The sequence below is a fragment of the Schistocerca nitens genome, chromosome 9, assembly GCF_023898315.1.
Source record: "Schistocerca nitens isolate TAMUIC-IGC-003100 chromosome 9, iqSchNite1.1, whole genome shotgun sequence".
NCBI classification, from domain to species: domain Eukaryota; kingdom Metazoa; phylum Arthropoda; class Insecta; order Orthoptera; family Acrididae; genus Schistocerca; species Schistocerca nitens.
In genome coordinates this window covers 3,439,079-3,455,643 of record NC_064622.1, presented here as the reverse complement: position 1 = coordinate 3,455,643, position 16,565 = coordinate 3,439,079, and the positions used below count along the sequence as shown (strand labels likewise).

Genomic DNA, 16,565 nt, shown 5'->3' with positions numbered 1-16,565 from the left:
ATCACAATTTAGAAGGATTGAGGAACAGGTTGAAGTTTAAGAGATTAGACAGGAAGAATCTACACGCAAAGAAGTGGGATATGGAAGTATTAGGAAATGACGAGATACGCTTGAAGTTCTGTAAGGCTATAGATAAATTAATAACGAATAACACAGTAGGCGGTACAGTTGAAGAGGAATGGACATCTCTAAACAGGGAAATCACAGCAGCTGTAAGAAAAACATAGGTACAAAGAAGGTAAGTGCGAAGAAACCGAGGGTAACAGAGGAAATAGTTTAGTTGATCGATGACAGAAGGAAATGCCATAACATTCAGGGAAATTCAGAAATACATAAATAAAAGTCTCACTGAGGAATGAAATAAATAGGAAGTTCAAGGAAGCTAAGACGAAATGACTGCATGAAAAATGTGAGAAAATCGAAAACGAAATGATTGCCGGAAGGACTGACTTAGCATACAGGAAAATCAAAATAACCGTCGGTGAAATTAAAAGGGAATTACACAGAGGAGAGGTCGGATAGATGGAGAGAATATATCTGAGGTCTATGTGAGGGGGGAGATTCGTCTGATGCTATAGAAGAAGAAACAGGAGTCGATTTAGAAGAAACGGGTGATTCAGTAGTAGAATCAAAATTTAGGAGAGATTTGGAGGCCTTAAGCTCAAATAAGGCAGAATAGATAGGTAATATTCCATCATAATTTCTAAAATCGTTGGGGAAAGTCGCACAAAACGACTTCTGACGTTGGCGTGTAGAATGAATGAGTATGGCGACATATCGTCTGAATTTTGGAAAAATAGCATCCAGACAATTCCGAAGACTGTAGGATCTGAGAAGTGCGAGAATTATCGTGCAATCAACAGCTCATGCATCCAAGCTGCTGACAAGGATAAAACATAAAATAATGGAAAAGAAAACTGAGGATGTGTTAAATGACGATTTGTTTGTCTTTATGAAAGATGGAGGCATCAGAGAAGCAACTCTGACTTAGCGGTTGATAATGGAAGCAAGATTAAAGAAAAGTCAAGACACGTTCATGGCATTTGTCGACCTGGGAAAAGGATTCGATAATGTAATATGGTGCAAAATGTTCTAAATTCTGAGAAAAAGAGGGGTAAGCTTTAGGGAGAGACGGGTAATACGCAATATGTACAAGATCAGGAGGGAATAATAAGAGTGGACGACCAAGAACGAAGTGCTCGGATTAAAAAGTGTGTGAGACAGGGATGTAGTGTTTCGCCCTACTGTTCAATCTCAACACCAAAGAAGCAATGATGGAAATAAAACAAAGGTTCAGGAGTGGAATTAAAATTCAAGGTGAAAGGATACCAATGATACGATTCGCTGCTGACATTCCTATCCTGAGCGAAAGTGAAGAAGAATTAAATGATCTGCTGACTGGAATGAACAGTATAATGGGTACAGAATATTGTTTAAGAGCAGATAGAAGAAAGACGATAGTAATGAGGAATAGCAGAAATGAGAAGAACGAGAAACCTAACATCAGGATTGATAGTCACGAAATAGAGGAAGTTAAGGAATTCTGCTACCTAGGCAGCAAAATAAGCCATAACGGACGGAGCAAGGAGGACATCAAAAGCTGAATGGCACTGGCAAAAAGGGCATTCCTGGCCAAGAGATGTCTGCTAGTATCAAATATTGGCCTTAATTTCAGGAAGAACTTACTGAGAATGTACGTTTGGAGCACAGCATTGTTTGGTAGTGGAACATGGATTGTAGGGAAACTAGAACAAAAGCGAAAAGAAGCACGTAAGGTGTGGTGCCACAGACTAATGGTGAAAATGTTGGGCTGATAAGATAAGGAATGAGGAGGTTCTGCACAGAAATGGAGGGGAAAGGAATCTTTGAAAAACACAGACAAGGTGAAGGGACAGGATGATAGGACATCTGTTATGACTTCAGGTAATTACTTCCACGGTACTAAAGGAAGATGTAGAGGGCAAAACTGTAGAGGAAGACAGAGATGTGAATACATGTGGCAGATAACTGAGGACGTAGGTTGCAAGTGCTACTCTGAGATGCAGAGGTTAGCACAGCAGAGGAACTCTTGGCGAGCCGCATCGAACCAGTCATAAGGCTGATGATTCGATGACGTTTCCTGAACACGACTTCCCACGTAAGACTTCATCTGCTAAGTTCCCACTACAATCTCTGTAACATGAATTGTGAAACACTCTGTTGCTACGAATATTACACGTTGAGGGACAGACTACGAAAGTGGATGGTTGCTGTATTTCTTCTAGTAATTTAATCCACAGTCACTTAGCTCGATCACCGTTGTTCAAAAATGGCTCTGAGCACTATGGGACTTAACATCTATGGTCATCAGTCCCCTAGAACTTAGAACTACTTAAACCTAACTAAGGACATAACACAAGACCCAGTCATCACGAGGCAGAGAAAATCCCTGTCCCCGCCGGGAATCGAACCCGGGAACCCGGGCGCGGGAAGCGAGAATGCTACCGCACGACCACGACCTGCGGACCCACCGTTGTTATAAACAAATTGTTTTTAAATGGTGTCCATCTTAAGCATTATCTTGATCTAGGACAAATCGTTTCCTTTGCCCATGGCAGCAGTGGGCTGTATGACAAGTTGTCAGACGCTTTGCTTCGCCATAGTCCGTGATGTGAGTCACGCAGCGTCTATTAGGTGATGTCGCAAGTGGTCACCTAGTCACCACAGTGCGATACACCCGTGGGCGAGGTACCGACCTGCAGGAAGCTGGCCAGGATGGGGACGTCCATGACGAAGTTCTCCTCGCGGCCGGCCTCCAGCAGCAGCACGTTCCAGTCGGGCACCTCGCTGAGGCGGCTGGCCAGCGTGCAGCCGCCGGTGCCCGCCCCCACCACCACGAAGTCGTACTCGGCCAGCATGCCCGCGTCCGCCATGTCCCGCGGCTCGGTCTGCGCCTGCTGCACCAGGTCCCCCAGGATGTGAAACGCCGACTCCAGGATGGACGGCCTGTCCGCCGCGGCAGCCGACCGACCGCCACTCCACACCACCAGCGCCAGCGCCAGCAGCAGCGGTCGCGCTCGGAACCTCGCCAGCTGCGGCATCGCTGCGAACGAAGTCCAGATGTTCTCACCGCGTCCGTCCGTAGTCAGCTGGTGGGGTGACAAGAAGGCCCAGACATTTACAACACGTCCTACCGCTCGGTTGACAGGTGAGTCAATGTTACACCGGTACGATGACCTAAGATGAACAGCATTAGTGTTAAACATTTTGGCTGTAAGTAAATACGTTTCAGTTGTGTACTCAATGTTCTGTTTGTATTCTGTTGCATTTAGGGAAGAGAGGCCCCACAACTTGCAGTCGGCAACGTCTTCCCAGCCGCCGCCAGTCACCGTGAGCCGGCCGTTGCCCTCCGCGGGAAGACCGTCGCGCGGGAGAAGACACAGCCGCCGCGTCACAGACATACATTACTAGGCTGGCAAAGGCGCGTCTTTTACTGAAGCAAGATGGTGGCGGCAGGAAGTTTGTGTATGTTACTACTACGATTCCTGCAACGAAGTGACGTTGCAAGCTTTACGCGGTGGTCTAAATAAATGCTGCAGCTGAGCAAGTATTTGCGTACTAGTTGAGTTTAACATATACATTCTAGACTACAGTTACGAAAAGAACAGCAAGTTATACACACACACACACACACACACACACACACACACACACACACACACATACACACACGTTTAAAGTAGACTCTAGTTTTAGTAAAAACACTCAAATCAATACAGACGATTGTTAATAACGACAAATAAAGCGTTCAACTTATAGTAGCAGTTTGATAACCAGCATACTATTATTCGAAGAAAAGCCGAAGTTGACCAACACTGGCTGATAGCACATCTTTAAGTTACGTCTGTTAATACTAGATTTATTAAACCCCTTAAATATACGTAAACTATTTAAACATTGCCGGTATTTTAGATAAGACAAATTGTAATGTCACTATTTACAGTACAAATGCAAAAATTCGTAAGATGTTTCTAGTTATGGTTACATTCAGACGTGTTGCTTTGCTTGTAACTTCTGCTTTACGAAATTTGACAGTCAAACACGACCCATGTATCGAGCATTATGTCGAAACTCTAAAAGGTAACGTAGTTATGTGCGTTTATACCCATTTCTTACGACTATCAGTAAATAAAGAGCTGCTTACCTGTCCTTTGCGCTCGCCGCCATGCTACGATTCATTTGTACCAGTGATTTTGTATTTGATATTCTCAGTCTAGTAATGTATGTCTGTGGGGCGCGTGTTATCGACTTTGATTTAAATCAAATTAATGAATGAAAATAATTGTTGAAATGTTTTGTAATAATGGAGAGCTATGTTGGAAACGGAAAAATGCCATGTTTAAAATGAGATCTTGTGTAAACTTGATGCTAAGAGCATGTGTGTCAGTGGATAATTTCTAATTTGAAATTGTACATCGATAACTACGAAAGTTGATTTGTTTCTCACTCAAGCATGTTGATATGATGCAATATCATAAAGAAAAATTTGATTCCTTCTGTCTGTCATGGTCATTGATTTGAGAACTGAATTTCATTGATTAATTGTGGAAGGTCACTGAATATTAAAGCGAGCCAACGATCTGTATTTGGAAGGTCACTAAATATTGAAGTGCGGCGCCGACCGGTGTATTAAGAGTTGCCAGCAGATATGTTGGGCAATTAAGAAAAAGCCAAGAACTTTTTATGAATGTCTGATACGCAAAAAACTGAATCTTCGTCTGTCTCAGCTTGCGAACTTGCAGAAAGTTAATCAAAACAATCCTTTGAGTTAATTCAACTTTCGTTGTGGCGCGCCGCTGAAAAAGAAGTCTGTTAAGGTCAAGATTAAGTACTTTCCACTTACTGAAAGCGTTCAGTACCACAGCACATCCTGATGTTTAAAAAGGGGCGTAGCGCCACAAACTCCCGACGTTTGAGGTTGTCCGCTTGGATAGTCATGCTTGGCGCTGCCAACGACTTACCTATACTGACTGAAGAGATATGTTTCTTTACAGTCAGTACCGCCATTAGACAGTTTTTTACTTGCAGTGTTACATTTACACGATCATGATTTCGGCTTTAAAGTGCCATTACCAAGTGTTTTAATGTTATTCAGTGCGTAAGATGGCATACTGTCGTACTTAAAATACACTATTAGACACATTGTCTAAGGGTCAAGGTGTCTAATAGTGTATTTTAAGTACGACAGTATGCCATCTTACGCACTGAATAACATTCAAACACTTGGTAATGGCACTTTAAAGCCGAAATCATGATCGTGTAAATGTAACACTGCAAGTAAAAAACTGTCTAATGGCGGTACTGACTTTAAAGGAAAATATTATGACTGTAGCCCCACATTATGAGAAAATTATTAAAAGAAACATGTCTGTAACCAAATGGCCCGCGTTCTGCCACAGAGCGTGGCAGACATCCAAATACAGTACAAAAAGTACAAAATGAACACTGAAGTCAGGAAACAGTTTGCTGTTTGCATTCTGCGTCGTTGCAGTGAACACCTAGGTGGACATCAAAAGAAATGAACAGAAGTGTAAAACTGGCTTTGGCAAAGTAAACACGGTTTTCAAAACTAACCTCTGATGTGTCCGAAAAGGAAAAATTAGGTCAGCTTACAGGAGTGACACACGGACTTCTAACGTGGTAACCATTCCGAAACTGCGGTTCCTTAGAGGGCCGCGGAGACATGAATGATAAGAACTACAAGAAAAGGCAAGAAAACAAATACAGGGACCAGAGAATAGAGTACACTGGACTGGAAGGCGCAGTTGTGCACAAAATGGAAGTAAAGTTGACTTGGATTGGTGGGTCATGTAGACCGGCGAATGGATGGTGGATACACGCTCCAGTCACGTTGATGTGACCGCAGTCTATGTTCCACGTCAACGAGCAATAATCACTCGTACGCGACAGGTGGCAGCACTAACAGTGGAGGGTATAAAATGCGTAACCAGGGGACGTGGAAAACAGTGCAGTCGTTGTCCTAATGGGGAAACGGAGCATAATCATTGGCTTTCGGACAAAGGGTAGAAGTACTTCCGAAAAAGCTGACTTATCTGTTCTGCGCCGGTGTGGTTAAAGTATACCGTACATCGCAAAACGGCGCTATCCAAAGCATAGCTTCATATACGACAGCAGTGAACGATGGCTGCGGTGATGTGTCCAGGCAAACAGACGTGCAAGGTTTGAAAAACTAACCGCCCATGTGAACCGAGGGGCTACGAACAGCGTCTCCTCACTGGCCGTTCAGTGAGCGTTCCTGCGTTTGGACCTGCACAACAGATGCTCGGTTCGTGCACCCATGCTGACTGGTGTTCATTGCCGACGAAGGCTGTAGTTTGCAAGCTCATTCACAATCCAGCTACAGTCCACAGGCATCGCCTCCATGTAATTCAGCAACAACATCATAGAAGTTTCCAGCTTGATGGTATGTCCAATCGCGTCATCTCTCTAACATCAGATATTTTGTGTTCATTGTTATGAAAATGCATAATCGTACATTGTATTGCGGTACAATCATAGTTTAGATGTTTGTCAAGAGCCTTGCCGCAGTGGTAACACCGGTTCCCGTCAGATGACCGATGTTAAGCGCTGTCGGGCTTGGCTAGCTCGTGGATGGGTCTCTGTGCAGGTCTGCCGAGTGCTGTTGGCAAGCAGGCAGCACGGAGCCTTTGTGAGGCCAGCTGAGTCGCTACTCGTGTGACAGGTAGCGGCTCCGGTCACGAAAACTGACAACGGCGGGGAGAGCGGTGTGCTGGCCACACGCCCCTCCACATCCGTGTCCAGTGACGCCCATCGCCAGAGGATGACATGGCGGTCGGTCTGTGCCGTTGGACCTTACGAGTCCTGTTCTTACGCAGTACAGAGAGAGTATACTTTATGTATTTGTAATAGCTATAAAAGTTCTTCTTCGTTATCTGAGAATAGAGATGTAACTGACAGACTGGTTGGAACGAATGTTAGGTTGTAACCCACTGGCAGAGGGAGCAACACGAACTCGCAGTGAGCTTCTCTTTTCAGCGCAAGTCGCTTGAGTATTCCCGCCCGTGATGATGTAAGTTTCTCGTGGTAATACCAACCTTTTTTTATGCGCGGTAGCAAGGGGGAAAAAAGAAAAGAAAAAAACCCGCCGAGTTCGCCTTGTGACTCTCTTAACGAGAGTGTAGGATGAATATTTTACCTCAGCGGGGGAAAAACATATCATACTGACGAGGAAATGTCTTAGCGTAAATGAGACGAACGGAAGCAAGTTGTTGTTACTTTTAAGCCAACTAACACGAGTGGCAGTGAAATGCGGTAGACCCATTTATGAGGTCTGTTCAAAAGATTTCTGAACATTCGTAATTTCGCGCGAATGGTGTGTTGCAGCGAAATGCGGTTGGCACTCCTGCACACGCCTGCGTTTAATGAATAACTGCCGGAAGTTTCATTGTTGTATGTCTGTTTTTAGTTATTCTGCGGTACTGTATTGAGTAGAACGTTGTGTCGCATAGTTTGCGAATTTCGAGATGGCGGAGTTAGAGGAGCAACGCGTGTATATTAAATTTTTGTGGGAAACTCAAAAACTTTACAGAGACACACCAAGTGATACAGGAAACCTACGGTATGTGAGCTTAACCCAATCTAAGACTGACTTTCCGAGACATTGTAGGGTTTCAACTAGAACATGTCACGAAATCCTTGACACAGCACCTTGGACGCACTGTGTTGCCGCCAAGTTCGCCCCACGGCTCACGAGTCCAGACCAGAAAGACATTCGCCTCGCAGTCTGTGAAGAGCTTTTGGATCGCGCAAGTGAGAACGAGATGTTCCTTAAGAGAATCGTAACTGCTGATGAGACGTGGGTCTACGGTTATGATGTTGAGACCGAGGTTCAATCTTCATAATGGTTCGGGAAAGGTTCTCTAAGACCAAAGAAAGCTCGTTGGGTCAGGTCAAGTGTCAAAGCCACGCTGATAGTTTTATTTGACTTTGAAAGATAAGTTCATCAAGAATTCGTGCCACAGGGACAATCTGTTAATCGACTGTACTATCGAACCGGGTTGCGACGCCTGCGAGAAAACGTGAGAAGGAAACGGTCTGAAATGTGGCGAGGCAACTCACGGTTCTTGCACAGAGATAACGCGCCCGTACATTCATCCCTGTCGGTGCGTGACTCTTACACAAAAAACGAAATCACTGTGCTGCCTCATCCTCCGTATTCTCCTGACCTGGTGCCTGGGTCTTCTTTTATTTCCAAAGTTGAAAACCCCGTTGAAACGACGAAGATTTGCAACGATAGACGAGTTTAAAGAAAATTCGCAGACGGCGCCTCGCGCGATCCAGCAAGAGGCGTACAAAGACTGCTTCCGAGAGTGGAAACGGCGTTGAGAGCTGTGTATCAATTGGGGAGGAGAGTATTTCGAGGGAGACCAGGCACGATAATTAAAAGGTAAGCGCAGAAAAAGTTTGTAGACAAAGTTCCAGGATTTTTTGGACAGACCTCGCACGACGTAAACGACAAATTGCTGAGTTTGAGGTTGAACTTGGTTAGAGAACGTTGCCAGACCTTTGTTCATTTCGACGTCTGGTTGAGCAAGAGCTCCTGTGATTTATGGCATCGTATTCAGTGAGTGCCTACTGCCGGTCGTTGCCGAGTTGCTGTTTACTATCAATGAGCAATAAACTCCCACTTGTCGTGTGCTCTACGCTCTCTTTGCTCGTAACATGAAGGATGAATACTCGGCTCGTTAATAAACCGAGAACTCTTGTGTTGCGACTTAAGGCGCCGTAAATCAACATGACAATGTTACGAAGGGCTGAACGTAAATTTGCGAGCGTAGCGGAGTTGTGATTCATACAATGAATTTTATGTGTTTGCACTCCAAATGTACAAACGTGAATAGAGTCGTGGGAGACACTCTGTGTTCCTATTACACGTGTAACAAAATGTGAATGGGTACGTCCATAAAATATATTTGACTTATCCCTGCGTTGAGATAGACATTGCTCGGTATTACAAGATAAAGCGGCAAAAATAAATTAACGTGAACCTTTTCAAGCACCATACCCGGATACGGCAGAAAGGATTTACTACACTAGAGTAGTCAATGTAACACAGACGTTCGGGTGGGAAGGACTTCCTGAAGATGACATGTTCACGAAATCGTTTCGCTGAATACACTATTGTCTTTATTTAGCCTCACAAACTTTTGGTATGAGTGCTTGTCTACTCATCACTTCAATTTGGTACGAAAATATGATAAAGCATTTCCAAGAGATGAAGTTCTGTACTGAACACATTACCTTCCTGCTTTTGCGATCTCGTGTTGCAAGAAGTCCAACAAAGGTCGGCGAAATTCATTTGGAGGGAGTGAAGTTAATACCCGCCATTCGTGTTCTTGCTTCAAATTTTCACTACAAAAAACTTTATGGAAAAGATTTTGTGCTGCTTTGATCTGTGCTCTAGTAGTGAAGTGCTGAATTGATGTCATAACACTGCCAAATGAAAAACGGGGAAAATAGTACCTACAAGTTCGTGATATCGCTTCTTTATATCCAAGAAGCTTTGATCGCTGTGAATAATGCGGCCGTCACACAATCTACGCATTATATAATGCAGCCATTATTTCGTTGTGCTGGAAGGATGCTGCCAACATCGTCTCAAGGTGGTGGTGGTTAGTGTTTAACGTCCCGTCGACAACGAGGTCATTAGAGACGGAGCGCAAGCTCGGGTTAGGGAAGGATTGGGAAGGAAATCGGCCGTGCCCTTTCAAAGGAACCATCCCGACATTTGCCTGAAACGATTTAGGGAAATCACGGAAAACCTAAATCAGGATGGCCGGAGACGGGATTGAACCGTCGTCCTCCCGAATGCGAGTCCAGTGTGCTAACCACTGCGCCACCTCGCTCGGTCGTCTCAAGGAATTCTTCAAAAATGGCGGAGACAAAAGTTTTCTAAGAAAGGGATGGATGGATGGATGGATGGATGGAGGCATTTGTAAAACTGCGTCCTAAATCAGCCTGTCGAACAGTATCGCATTCTCCTCGAAGCTACAGGAAATTTGATTGTAGCAAATGTTATATTATGCCATTCTACAACCCGACAATTAACTCATGGTGGTATGTTTGTAGCCAACTGAGGCGGCTCTTACAGCCTGTTCCGCTAGCATGCATCAGGGAGCCGCCGAGGTCAACGTCCCAGTATGAAAGAAGAATCAGTAGTAAGCATCTAACATGCAATTACTTCATGAGACAGTGCGGAGACGTTCTCGACATTTATCGACATCTATCAGCTACACCTTTTCCGGCATTAATGGTTATTATTTTCTGCACCTCTCTTAATAGCCTTGAGGAGAATTTTCTCTAGTGTTTCGGCAGATGTGTGAAATTTTGTGTTTGCAGCGTGTAGCGCGAGTCACCCCAGACACATCTCTGTCGCGGCGCCCACTGTCGATTGTGAGTCGGTTCGTTTCTCATTACAAGAAAGCTATTTTTAAAAAGGAATTTGACGTGCTCATTCAGTAGAGCGGTCTTTAATTAGCCCACTGCGACATTAGTTCTGTCGATATGTATTGCCAGAAACACTGAAACATGACGAATAACCAGTACTCCGCCAACGACAAGCGTACTGCCATGGGCCACGCTGGCTGCTCAGTGGGCTTTGAAGTAGCTGTTAAGTCGTCACATAAATTGGAAAGAACAGACATTCATTCATCTTGAGGAGATTCGTTCAGAAAGCTCACTACTGGAGTTCGTCTTGGTTCGAAAAAAAGTAAGGATTCTGCATTGGACAAAACAATTTCCTTTTTCTGTTAAACAATATATGTTCCTACAATGTTATAACTATTAGGAGGCTCCCTATGTTTCGTTCCTCCCCCTACCCCCCCCCCCTCTCCCCATCTCTCCCCGTCTCTCTCTCTCTCTCTCTCTCTCTCTCTCTCTCTCTCAACACACACACACACACACACACCTACCTCATAGGCTACTGAGTACGAGGTATCTGCCCCCATCCAGAAACTAGATACATGTACAATGTGTCTAGTGTAAACTATGAATCAGGGAATGTTGTAAATATGCTTTATGGAGTGATTCTTGAGTTTCTCCCGGCGTATTTGATAATCAAAATATCCACGGGTGTACTGCCGGTCTACAGTGTCCAACGGGCACAATATTTCGGCGATCATACATGTCGCCATCATCAGGTGAACTGACGGACTGAGCTCCTGTGAACGTGCCGGCACGGAGATCCGTACACTATGGCTGCTCAGGTGGAACTGGGTTCGGTCGCGGCGGCGGCGGATTTAAATACCCTCCGCCCGCGGCGCGCTCACTCCGCCGTCCGCGCCCCGCGCCACGGTCGCGCGGTGGAACAGATTGCGACGGCGTCTGAGATGACGTCGGTGTGATGGCTCCGTCCGCCGTGGTCGTCACAACTATACATTTGCTCGATTTACTCTTGATTAACCCAATCGCTGGTTCCCAAGCCTTGCTAAGATTATAGCCACAGTCACGATTTATGAGGTCGTCATTGGTGCGAATTTCGATGGCCTCTCTAACAACGCTGTCCCAGTATCTCGACGTCTGTACCAGAATCCTCGTGCGTTCATACTCCATAGCGTGATTTTCCGACAAACAATGTTCAGCGACCGCCGACTTGCTCGGATACATCAGTCGAGTGTGCCTCTGGTGTTCACAGCATCGATCCTCGACGGTACGCATCGTCTGACCAATATACGACTTGCCACATTGACACGGAATCTGGTACACGCCGGCCTTCCTCAAACCGAGGTCATCTTTGGCGCTCCCCACCAGTGCACGAGTTTTATTCGGAGGACAAAACACTGTTCCGACCCGGTGTTTCTTCAAAATGCGGGCGATCTTTCCCGAGAGTGCGCCTGTATATGGGATAAACGCAGTGCCTACCTCCTCCCTCGTGACTTCATCCATATCCACAGGTTGTGCTGTAGTGGTTGGGCGGAGAGCACGTTGAATCTGCCACTCTGAGTACCCATTTTTTCGAAATACAGTTCTCAGATGTTCCAATTCCTGGGGTAGACTCTCTGCGTCAGAGATAGTGCGCGCCCTATGTACTAGAGTTTTAAGTACCCCATTCCTCTGTGAAGGGTGGTGGCAGCTGTCTGCGTGCAAATACAGATCAGTGTGCGTTGTCTTCCGAAACACCCCATGACCTAGGGTGCCGTCAGGCCTTCTCTTGACCAAGACGTCAAGGAAAGGTAGTTTACCCTCCGTTTCAGTCTCCATAGTGAATTTGATGTTGGGGTGTATGGAGTTTAGATGTGTAAGGAAGTCAAGGAGTTTATCCATACCATGTGGCCAGATGACGAAAGTGTCGTCCACGTAACGGAAAAAGCAAGTGGGTTTCCATTCGGATGACGACAGGGCTTCCTCCTCGAAGTTCTCCATGTACAAATTCGCTACCACCGGTGAGAGTGGGCTACCCATGGCGACTCCCTCCGTCTGTTCGTAGTATTCTCCATTAAAAAGAAAATACGTGGAAGTCAAGACATGCCTAAAAAGTTCAGTGGTCTTCTCGTCAAACTTCTGACTAATCAATTCTAGTGAGTCTCGCAGGGGTACCCTCGTGAACAAGGAAACGACGTCAAAACTCACCATGATATCTGACTCACCCAACGTGAAGCTATCAAGGCGTTTAACAAAATCCACGGAATTACGGATGTGATGAGGGCATTTACCCACTTAAGGACTTAATATTCCCGTCAGGTATTTGGCCAACAAATATGTAGGTGCCCTGATGTTGCTGACAATGGGGCGTAATGGTACCCCCTCTTTGTGAACCTTCGGGAGTCCATATAGTCTAGGCGGTACCGGACCTTGGGGTAACAATTTCTTAGCGTCACCCTCCGGTAATTCTGCGTCCTTGAGAAGCGACCTCGTCTTGTTGTCCACCTTCTTTGTAGGGTCAACGCTGATCTTCCGGTAGGAATCGTCATTTAGCAGGCTCTGCATCTTATCAGTGTAGTCCTTATGGGAGACAACAACTGTAGCATTGCCTTTGTCAGCCGGTAAGACAACAATTTCAGAGCGCTCCCTCAGATCACGAATGGCCGCCCTCTCTTTACTAGTGATATTTGACTTCATCGGCTTGGATTTCGTCAACGCACGACAAGTTTCACGACGTATTTCCTCAGCTGATTCAGGCGGAAGTCGAGCTGCAACCTGTTCAACAGCACTAACAATTTCTGCGACCGGAGTGAACTTGGGGGTGGGAGCGAAGTTGAGACCTTTCTGCAAAACCGAGACCGCATCATCACTCAACACCATGCCACTCAAATTGATGACAGTCTTGCCCGGAACCTGCAGAGATGGTTTGTCAAGGAGACGTGAGAACTTAGCTGTTTGACGTCCCGTTGCCTTCTTATGGGCGGAATCAGCTGCAACCCAGGTGACACCATCAATCCAATCCCAGGAAAAGGAAGTGAAATTACTAGCCAGTTGCAAATGTAGTTTGAGTAATTCCTGTGAGATAAACTCAAGGCCCCGGCGGGTGAATTGCACTCTCTCACGTACCAATGCGAGGCTGGCTCGTTTCTTGATTCTCTTAGCTGCTGCAGAATCGATGTGATGCATAACCTTAGCAAAATTTGGAACAACGTTCTCGGAACGACATCTCTTTAGAAAGGCAAGAGTACTTAGCAAACGACATCTACGGTGGCGCAACTTTTCAAATTTCTTCATGCTGCGATACATCTCCTCCCCGTAAAGGTGTATGATGTGATTCTTGAGTTTCTCCCGGCGTATTTGATAATCAAAATATCCACGGGTGTACTGCCGGTCTACAGTGTCCAACGGGCACAATATTTCGGCGATCATACATGTCGCCATCATCAGGTGAACTGACGGACTGAGCTCCTGTGAACGTGCCGGCACGGAGATCCGTACACTATGGCTGCTCAGGTGGAACTGGGTTCGGTCGCGGCGGCGGCGGATTTAAATACCCTCCGCCCGCGGCGCGCTCACTCCGCCGTCCGCGCCCCGCGCCACGGTCGCGCGGTGGAACAGATTGCGACGGCGTCTGAGATGACGTCGGTGTGATGGCTCCGTCCGCCGTGGTCGTCACAACTATACATTTGCTCGATTTACTCTTGATTAACCCAATCGCTGGTTCCCAAGCCTTGCTAAGATTATAGCCACAGTCACGATTTATGAGGTCGTCATTGGTGCGAATTTCGATGGCCTCTCTAACAACGCTGTCCCAGTATCTCGACGTCTGTACCAGAATCCTCGTGCGTTCATACTCCATAGCGTGATTTTCCGACAAACAATGTTCAGCGACCGCCGACTTGCTCGGATACATCAGTCGAGTGTGCCTCTGGTGTTCACGGCATCGATCCTCGACGGTACGCATCGTCTGACCAATATACCACTTGCCACATTGACACGGAATCTGGTACACGCCGGCCTTCCTCAGACCGAGGTCATCTTTGGCGCTCCCCACCAGTGCACGAGTTTTATTCGGAGGACAAAACACCGTTCCGACCCGGTGTTTCTTCAAAATGCGGGCGATCTTTCCCGAGAGTGCGCCTGTATATGGGATAAACGCAGTGCCTACCTCCTCCCTCGTGACTTCATCCATATCCACAGGTTGTGCTGTAGTGGTTGGGCGGAGAGCACGTTGAATCTGCCACTCTGAGTACCCATTTTTTCGAAATACAGTTCTCAGATGTTCCAATTCCTGGGGTAGACTCTCTGCGTCAGAGATAGTGCGCGCCCTATGTACTAGAGTTTTAAGTACCCCATTCCTCTGTGAAGGGTGGTGGCAGCTGTCTGCGTGCAAATACAGATCAGTGTGCGTTGTCTTCCGAAACACCCCATGACCTAGGGTGCCGTCAGGCCTTCTCTTGACCAAGACGTCAAGGAAAGGTAGTTTACCCTCCGTTTCAGTCTCCATAGTGAATTTGATGTTGGGGTGTATGGAGTTTAGATGTGTAAGGAAGTCAAGGAGTTTATCCATACCATGTGGCCAGATGACGAAAGTGTCGTCCACGTAACGGAAAAAGCAAGTGGGTTTCCATTCGGATGACGACAGGGCTTCCTCCTCGAAGTTCTCCATGTACAAATTCGCTACCACCGGTGAGAGTGGGCTACCCATGGCGACTCCCTCCGTCTGTTCGTAGTATTCTCCATTAAAAAGAAAATACGTGGAAGTCAAGACATGCCTAAAAAGTTCAGTGGTCTTCTCGTCAAACTTCTGACTAATCAATTCTAGTGAGTCTCGCAGGGGTACCCTCGTGAACAAGGAAACGACGTCAAAACTCACCATGATATCTGACTCACCCAACGTGAAGCTATCAAGGCGTTTAACAAAATCCACGGAATTACGGATGTGATGAGGGCATTTACCCACGTAAGGACTTAATATTCCCGTCAGGTATTTGGCCAACAAATATGTAGGTGCCCTGATGTTGCTGACAATGGGGCGTAATGGTACCCCCTCTTTGTGAACCTTCGGGAGTCCATATAGTCTAGGCGGTACCGGACCTTGGGGTAACAATTTCTTAGCGTCACCCTCCGGTAATTCTGCGTCCTTGAGAAGCGACCTCGTCTTGTTGTCCACCTTCTTTGTAGGGTCAACGCTGATCTTCCGGTAGGAATCGTCATTTAGCAGGCTCTGCATCTTATCAGTGTAGTCCTTATGGGAGACAACAACTGTAGCATTGCCTTTGTCAGCCGGTAAGACAACAATTTCAGAGCGCCGTTGGACACTGTAGACCGGCAGTACACCCGTGGATATTTTGATTATCAAATACGCCGGGAGAAACTCAAGAATCACATCATACACCTTTACGGGGAGGAGATGTATCGCAGCATGAAGAAATTTGAAAAGTTGCGCCACCGTAGATGTCGTTTGCTAAGTACTCTTGCCTTTCTAAAGAGATGTCGTTCCGAGAACGTTGTTCCAAATTTTGCTAAGGTTATGCATCACATCGATTCTGCAGCAGCTAAGAGAATCAAGAAACGAGCCAGCCTCGCATTGGTACGTGAGAGAGTGCAATTCACCCGCCGGGGCCTTGAGTTTATCTCACAGGAATTACTCAAACTACATTTGCAACTGGCTAGTAATTTCACTTCCTTTTCCTGGGATTGGATTGATGGTGTCACCTGGGTTGCAGCTGATTCCGCCCATAAGAAGGCAACGGGACGTCAAACAGCTAAGTTCTCACGTCTCCTTGACAAACCATCTCTGCAGGTTCCGGGCAAGACTGTCATCAATTTGAGTGGCATGGTGTTGAGTGATGATGCGGTCTCGGTTTTGCAGAAAGGTCTCAACTTCGCTCCCACCCCCAAGTTCACTCCGGTCGCAGAAATTGTTAGTGCTGTTGAACAGGTTGCAGCTCGACTTCCGCCTGAATCAGCTGAGGAAATACGTCGTGAAACTTGTCGTGCGTTGACGAAATCCAAGCCGATGAAGTCAAATATCACTAGTAAAGAGAGGGCGGCCATTCGTGATCTGAGGGAGCGCTCTGAAATTGTTGTCTTACCGGCTGACAAAGGCAATGCTACAGTTG

General features: G+C 46.3%; 1 protein-coding gene across 2 annotated transcripts in view; it reads right to left on the bottom strand.

The window, feature by feature from the left end:
- LOC126204445 (glucose dehydrogenase [FAD, quinone]) overlaps positions 1-16,565 on the bottom strand; it is a 108,922-nt gene that overhangs the window by 35,451 nt on the left and 56,906 nt on the right. The window contains exon 2 of one of the 2 annotated variants that reach the window (XM_049938833.1): positions 2,736-3,128. In XM_049938833.1, coding sequence (XP_049794790.1) covers positions 2,736-3,080 — 345 coding nt within the window. In that variant the 5' untranslated portion in view covers positions 3,081-3,128. The remainder of the gene's footprint in view (positions 1-2,735; positions 3,129-16,565) is intronic. The other variant, XM_049938832.1, reaches the window with a different exon arrangement.